This window comes from Dipodomys ordii, unplaced genomic scaffold (assembly GCF_000151885.1).
Source record: "Dipodomys ordii isolate 6190 unplaced genomic scaffold, Dord_2.0 Scaffold24, whole genome shotgun sequence".
NCBI lineage: Eukaryota > Metazoa > Chordata > Mammalia > Rodentia > Heteromyidae > Dipodomys > Dipodomys ordii.
In genome coordinates, this window is record NW_012267240.1 from 17,039,717 (window position 1) to 17,048,082 (window position 8,366).

The 8,366-nt window shown below is 43.4% G+C and overlaps 1 protein-coding gene across 1 annotated transcript in view; it reads left to right on the forward strand.

Annotated features, from left to right (window-relative positions):
• The window catches only part of Phyh (phytanoyl-CoA 2-hydroxylase), a 47,657-nt gene extending 44,099 nt beyond the window's left edge, over positions 1 to 3,558 (forward strand). Inside the window, exon 8 of the mRNA XM_013014609.1 lies at positions 3,502 to 3,558. Coding sequence (XP_012870063.1) covers positions 3,502 to 3,558 — 57 coding nt within the window. The remainder of the gene's footprint in view (positions 1 to 3,501) is intronic.
• Positions 3,559 to 8,366: the final 4,808 nt, after the last annotated feature.

Sequence of the window (8,366 nt, forward strand, 5' to 3'; positions counted from 1 at the left end):
TCTGGCTTTTTTCTTTTTGCTTATGTGGTGCTGAGGAATCGAACCCAGGGCCTCATGCATGCAAGGCAAGCGCTCTAACACTGAGCCACCTTCCCAGCCCTGACTAATTTTATGTATTCATTTGTTCTTTTATTGAGGTTATGAGTAAAAGCTAGGTGCCAATGGCATTGGTGTGAGCCACTGCTTTTCAAGAGGTTAAGATCTGAGAATCACTGTTCAAAGGAAAGTCTGTAGTTGGGCACTGGTGGTGCACACCTGTAATCCTAGCTACTCAGGAGCCTGAGAGCTGAGAATTGTGGTTCAATGGTGGCCCAGGCTTAAAAGTCCCCATGAGGCTCTTATCTCCAATTAACCACAAGAAAACTGGAAGAAGAGCTGTGGCTCAAAGTGGTAGAGTGCTAGCCTTGAGCAGAAGAGCTCTGGGTCACTGCTCAGTCTCTGATTTCAAGCCCTATAACTGACAAAGAAAAAAAAGGTAGGTCTGTAAGACTAACAAGAAGCCAGAAGTAAAGCTGTGGCTCATGTGATACAGCATTATTCTTGAACAAATAAGCTCAGTGACAATGCCCAAGTACCAGTGCATGGGGCTTGCACATGCACACATGGGTGCACACACACACACACACACACACACACACACACACACACACACACACAAGTGGTAAGGCTTGCTGGATTTAGTTAGACTTTGCATCACACTATGACTTTATATAGTCTGTTAAAATGCTACTGGAAACTTTCCTTCAGCTCCAGTGTCCTTTTGGCATACAAATCTTTATCACCATGTGTATTTGCTTTGTTCTTGTTAGGACTTTTTTACTTCTGGTACTATGAAATGCTCAGGCCTCTTCTTGTATCTTTCCTGCCTGGAATTGGCTTGTCTCAGGTTTTTATCTGCTTTTGAAGCTCCAGCATCTTCCTTAGATCTCTGAAGTTTTCAGATTTTTTTTATTCATTCTGGAGAATTGCCATTTCCTGGAACACAGTATTGGTTATTGGGGTTGGGGGTGGAAAAAAAATAACAGGACTTTATTTAATTCTGGTTTGAATCACTAGCATGTATCACCTATTGAGAAACTCAAATGGCCACACACACACACACACACACACACTTTTTTTTGTCAGTTTGGGGCCTGAACTCTGGGCCTGGGCACTGTCCCTCAGTTCTTCAGCTCAAGGCTAGTGCTCTACCATTTGAACCACAGTGCCACTTCTGGCTTTTTCTGAATAATGTGGTGCTGAGGAATTGAACCCAGGGCCTCGTGCATGCAAGGCAAGTACTCTACCACTGAGCCCCTAAAATGAAATTTTAAATCAAAAGCATGACCTGGCTCAGTAGACACTATGTGAAAAATGAACTGTGCAGCTTGTGGGCAGGGACAGGATGGGGGAAAGTGGGGGAAAGTGAAAGAAGGGGTGACATTGTCCAAAAAGAAATGTACTTATTACCTGACTTATGAAATGTTAACTCTTCTGTAAAGCACCTCAATAATAATAATGAAAGTATTTGTTAAGCATGAACAGGAAGAAACAGAGTGTCTTGGAGAGTGGGTTCTCAGAAATACAAGCAAAACTTTCAGCTCTTCTGTAACTTTCTGCCTTCTGCCAGGAACCAAATAGTCAATATTGTCAGTTTTGGAGCCCTGATTCTATCTGATGCAGTAGCACAGCTCCACCACTAGAGCCAGCAGGCATCCAGAGACAGCATAACTGTATGACCAAATCAGGCAGACAGCCACATTTGACCTGAAACTTAGTTTACCTACCTGGCTCTAAATAAATGTACACATTGAATAAGCGAACACATCTTGTACCTTGGCAGGAGGCACTGCCAGCACTGGATGATGCTTCAGAGGCTGAGCCGAACTGTTTCTCCATGATGTACAGAGGGTTCTGCATCGTATCTTATCTGGGCTCTAAGTACAGCCTGCTCACCTGTGTCACAGTCTGCTCACCTGTGTCATGTGATATGGCTTGTTCTGTTTTTCTTTCTGCTATTATAAAGGTGATGTACAGAGGAGTTAGTTACACAAGTCAGGTAAAGAGTATACACACACACACACACACACACACATATGTATGCACACATATAAAACCATGATCCTCAGATTTCAGGCTCCTCTGTAGCTAGGGTTACAGTTGTGAGCCACAGGTACCTGGCTTCTTTTTTTTTTTTTTTTGGTCAGTCATGGGGCTTGAACTCAGGGCCTGGGCCTTTTCACTCCAGGTTAGCACTCTACCACTTTGAGCCATATATACATAGGCAATGTCACCCTTCCCTTGCTCTCCTAGTTTTTCCCTCCCATCTCCACCACCAAGTTATATAGTTCATTTCCAACATAGTGTCCAGTGAGTACCACTGCTACATTTGTCTGTAGCATTTTCTCTATTTCTGTGCCTCCCTTTGTACTCCCAAAGATATATAAATGAACAAGCAGAACAAAAAGGAAAGAAAACAAAAGCAGCAAAAAAAACTAATTTCATTTCCTGGAGTTCATTTTGACAAATATTATTTTGTGTGTGAGATCAAATGCTTATAGGCATTGTTCATTCTATTTCCTTCCTTCCTCCTTCCTTCTTTTTCTTTCTCTTCTTTTCTTTCTTACTTTTTGTCAGTCATAGGGCTTGAACTTGGATCCTGGGTACTGTCTCTGAGCTCTTTTGCTGAAGGCTAGTACACTACCACTACCATTTTGAGCCACAGAGCCACTTTTAGTTTTCTGGTGGTTAACTGGAGATAAGAACCTCATGGATTTTCCTGCCCTAGCTGGCTTTGAACCACAATTGTCAGATTTCAGCCTCATAAGTAGCTAGGATTACAGGCATGAGCCACCAGTGTCTGGCTGTTCTGTTTTCTTTCTTTCTTTCTTTCTTTTTTTGGGTCCGGTCGTGGGGCCTGAACTGTGGGCCTGGGCGCTGTCCCTCAGCTCTTCAGCTCAAGGCTATCGCTCTACCACTTGAGCCACAGCGCCACTTCCGGCTTTTTTCTTTTTGCTTATGTGGTGCTGAGGAATCGAACTCAGGGCCTCAGGCATGCAAGGCTAGCTCTACCTTCCCAGGCCCTGTTCTGTTTTCTTAATGTGGCTAATTTACTGTAGATGCAGTTTACTATATCAGGTTAAGACTTACCCCCCACCCCTGTCTTCGATGTGTTACTTACAGCTGGAAAAGAAACTGCTCAGAGGTCTGCTGGGAGAGGACAATATATTCATGAGGGTGCTCAGCAGCAGCAGTCAGGAATGCTGATTGTAAGCCACAAAAACTGACCTTGACCTTGAGGATCAAGAAACAGACTCTGTGAACTGGCAGGGTGGTGCTGACACCAAGAATGGTTTAATCCATGGATGGATTCAAAATTGAAGAGCGTATAGAGATATGGTGGGACTGTGGAAGATGGTTCTTAGTTGGAGGAACCCACAGGAGTGGGTGTGTCCTGGGAGGCCATACCTTGGCTCACCCCCTTCCTGTGAGTGCTCTTCTCTGCTTCCTGTCTGCCATGAGGTGAGCTGCTCTGCCACACCCTACGGCTATGATGGTCTGAAACCTAAGAACCCATAAGCTAAGTCAACCTTCCCTTCTTTTCTTTTCTTTTTGGTGCCAGTACTGGGGCTTGAACTCAAGGCTCAGACACTGTCCCTTAGCTTTTTTGTTTGCTATCTTTTGTACTTTTTTCAAGTGACAGGCTGGTGTTTTATCACTTCAGCCACATGTACTTCCAGCTTTTTGCTGATTAATTGGAGATAAGAGTCTCTTGGACTTTTCTTCTCGGTTTGGTTTCTATCCATGATCCTTAGCTCTCAGCCTCGTATGTAGCTACAATTAATATGTATGAGCTACCAGCATCTGGATCCTGTTTTCTTTCATGTCAGGCATTCCATCATAGCAACTCGAAAGCTGACTAACGCAGTCTCACAAAGGAAGGAAGCACTGAGATGTGCTTCCATGTAGATGAATGTTGAGGTTCATTTCTCCATCCTTCTTGCTCATACCTCAACATCCACCCCATGGCTGGCTGCTTGGCCTGGCGGGTGATCACTGGAGCTATTGTTGATCACTAAGGAACAGCTTTCTCCACTAGGGGCCTGGAGTGTCTGCTCCTGATCTGAACCCTGCATTGCTTGGTCTGTAGTCATTTCCAAGAGCAATCACAAAGCCCCTAAAAGGAGTTCTACCCTCACCCCAAACTAGGGATCCCCTTTGTATATTTGCCCCAGTTTTATTTTGTAAGTCACTGACTAGTTTTACCCTAGTCTCTTTGTTTAGAAAATGGGATTTCGTGGTATGACACCTTTTTATTTGGAAGTACTTGGATTTGAACTCAGGGCTGTAAACTAGCCAGACAAGTGTTTCTACCACTTGAACCATGCCTCCAGCCTTCATGGGATGTGTTTTGAAATGTTGAGATGTTGAGTATCTCTCCCTTCCCTTGTTTTTCTTTGATTTTTCTTTTTTTCAGGTAGTCCAAGTTGGCCTTGAGATTCTCTTGTCTTGACCTCCTGCATGCTCAAATTACATGCACATACCTCTGCATCTGGTTTCTTTCTTTCTTTTATTTCTGATACTGGAGCTTAAACTCAGGGTCTGCAGGATATCCTTTAGCTTTTTTGCTCAAGGCTGGTGTTCTACCACTTGAGCTATAGCTCTACTTTTGGCTTTTTAGTGGTTCATTAGAGATAAGAGTCTCATAGACTTTTTTTCTTGACAAGGCTGGCATTGAACCACATAGATCTTAGCCTCCTGAGTAGCTGGTATTACAGGGGTGAACCAATGGTGCCCAGCTTTCTTTCTCATTCTTATGATTAGTCAAGCAGCCAATTCAGATGTCCTTTGCTAAAGATCTTAAAAATGGAGTTCATACTACCCACAAAAACAAAACCACTGCCAAATCAGCAAGGACTCTGTGTAAGTTGTTGCTAGATCTGGTGTTGCTGAGGTAAAACTAGACATCCCCCTCTAACACAACAAACCCTGAAACACCCACAGATCTTCTGGCCCAGCTTACTCCATGATCCAATGTAGAAAACACCCAGGTCACATCCACAGTCAGTGATGATCTACTTATGATGAGACAATTACCTCAGGAAATTAGGGTTCCTTGAAAAGGATGCAAAAAACTATGTCAGGTATGCAGAATAAAACTTATGAAAGAGCTGAATGCTGGGACTTCATAAAAACCAAAGACGACTTGGGGAAATGATTGTAGACTATCCAAAATGGTGAGCAACCACAATCACCTCTACACAAGTCCTCATGCCTCAGGATCTTACTGCCAACTGTCTTAGACACCTCCAAGTCCCTCAAACAAGCTTCCTTTCAAACATCCTCTCACCAGTGCCACCCCCCTTTACCCGCTGGAAACACGTGGTCACACAGCCACCCTTTCATGAGTCCTTACTGTCTGTGTGTGTGCACATAGCTCATCACACCACACACAAGCTTTCCAGCCTCATCCTCTAAATGCTCCTGGCCACTGCTTCCCCCTCTGCCCGCTTCATCCAACCTCTCCACGTCAGCCTCGTCTAGCAAATATTTACAGAGCGACACAGCATGCCAGGCACAGTGGAGACCCCTGGGAGAAGCAGGACTGAATAAGACACTGTCTGTATACTCAAGGAGCAGAGTCTTTGGGGTGAGGGGTGAGGCTGAGGAGGTTACCTCACAACATTCTGTGTGCATGTTCACAATAGCTAGGATATGGAAACAACCCAGATGCCCCACCACAGATGAATGGATCCAAAAATTGTGGTATCTATACACAATGGAATATTATGCAACCATTAGAAATGACAAAATAATGGCATTTGCAGGGAAATGGATGGAGCTAGAAGGAATCATGTTGAGCGAGGTAAGACAAGAGCAAAGAGACAAATGGTACATGGTCTCCGTGATAAGTGGATGCTAAATCCAAAATGTTATATGATATGACAAAATTAACAGGACTCAAGAAACAAAGAACTCCCACTCATCTGGTCGAACTACTACTAAATATCCCCATGCTGCTGATCACATGTATGGTGTATATGTGTACACCGTTATATGTTATAGACTGTGATAGACAATTTGCTCCAGGAAAGTTAGAACGAACTTGTGACTTTAAATGAGCATCATTATTCTACAATACTGTGAAATTTGGGAAATTATGCAATCACTTAATCACAATTAAAAAAAAAAGAACCTCAGGGAAGGTAGGGAGGGAAGGGATGGTAGGGGGAAAACAATGGAGGCGGTAACAATGCTCAATAGGAAGTGTACTCATTACCTCACTCATGTAACTGTAACCCTCTGCACAGTATCTTTACAATAAAAAATTAAAAAAAATTCTGTGTGCACAGAACAAGACTGGCCCCAGAGGTGGAAGAAAATGCTAGGGAATGTGAGAGTAGAAAGAAAGAATGAGAAGGGGGCATTAAGAAGATGTCTTCCACATCAGAAGGTGAGGAAAGCCAGGCCCAGAAGACAAGACTGGGCTTTGGAATAATCCTAGGAAACGAGCACGATTTTGCCAAATAGGTGGCAGAGGAGGATGTTGTTGGCCAGAGATAGACTGTGGAGAAAGAGAATTTGTAGCATGGCAAGAGTGCAATATACTCAGGTGCAGAGGAAAGCCAGTGATGATGCTGGAGAGATAGAGAAAAATAAAGGTCCTAGGCCAACCACAGAATTTGGGGGGAAAAGTCAATTCTGAAAGCTTAACTAATCAAGAAAAAATGTCTTGTCTTCAATAGCTGGAACTCAGAAACAAGGCACAAGGATGCTCAATGGTCATCAATGATCCAGGCTATGTATTCATTTTCTTTTTGCCTGTTCCCTATTCCATCCTTATTATATTGATCATTCTTTTGGGGATCACAAAATGACTTCAGCAGCTCCAGACCTGGCATCCTCACCCAGCATCCTCCAGAGACAGAATTACATCTCTTCTTTGTGTTACCTTTGCAAGACTAAGAATTCTCCTTTAAAACTTAAAATTCTTTCTCAGAATCTCCTCCGCTCAAGCAACCTTCCTCCCCCTCACCTTATTAAGTCACTGATTAGCAAAGGTTTTTATTTCACCGGCTTAAGTAATTAAGACTCATTCCAGGGACTGGAAATGGGTTCAGAAGCAGGTGGCTGACAGAACTAGACAAAGTCTCAGTTCTATTGGCAAAAATGGAGTGGAAGCACCCTTACCATATAGAGAAAACTGGTGGGTTTGAAGTCGTCTTGGGATATGGTCAAATTTTACTGAGAATGTGGCTTAGTGGTAGAGTGTTTGCCTAGCATGCATGAAGCTCTGGGTTCAATTCTTCAGTACCACATAAACAGAAAAAGCCAGAAGTGGTTGTGGCATAAGTGGTAGAGTGTTAGCCTTGAGCAAAAGAAGCTCAGGGACAGTGAGTAGGCCCTGAGTTCAAGCCCCAGGACTGACAAAAATAAAAATAAGTAAGTAAATAAATGAATAAATAAATATAAGCCAGCTGCAAGCCAGTGGTTCTTACCTATAATCTTAGCTACTCAGGAAGCTGGTATTTGAGGACTGTGGTTCAAAGTCAGCCTAGGCAAGAAAGCCCAGGAGACTTATCTCCAAAAAAAAAAAAAAAAACCACTACTCCAAACAGCCAGAAATGGCTAGATGCTGGTGAATCATGCCTGTGATCCTAACTTCTCAGGAGGCTGAGATCTGAAGATCAAGGTTCGAAGTCAGCCATGGCAGGAAAGTCTGTGAGACTCTTATCTCCAATAAACTTCCAAGAAGTTGGAAGTGAAGTTGTGGCTCAAATGGTAGAGCACTAGCCTTGACACATCACCCAGGCCCTGTGAGTTCAAACTCTATCACACACACACACACACACACACACACAGAGCATATGTGATGTGGATTCATCACTATCATTCTGGCTACACGGGAAACTTAATGTAAGAAAAATCTTGGTGAGTCTGGTCCTGGGCAAAACATAAGACCCTTTCTCAAAAATAACCAGAGCTGGTAGAGTGGCTCAGGTGGCAAGATTTCAAGGCTGGTATTGTGGCTAAAGTGGTAAAACACTTGCCCAGGATTCACTGTCCAATAGTGAAAAATAAAATCTCTAAAGTACTCAGTAAAATAGGCTGACTGTGAGGCTCAGTGCTTGCCTGGCATGGATAAATAGTTTTGGGTCACTGAAACATGAATGCCTGATTTTGAAGACTTTTGTTGTTGTTGTTGCTGGTCCAGGGGCATGAACACAGGGCCTGGGCACTGTCCCTGAGTTTCTTTTATTCAAGGCAAGTGCTCTACCACTGAAGTCACAGAGCTATTTCTGGCTTTTTCTGAGTAGTTTAGTGGAGATAGGAGTCTCATAGACTTTCCTTCCCGGGCTGGCTTTGAACAGCAATCATCAGATCTC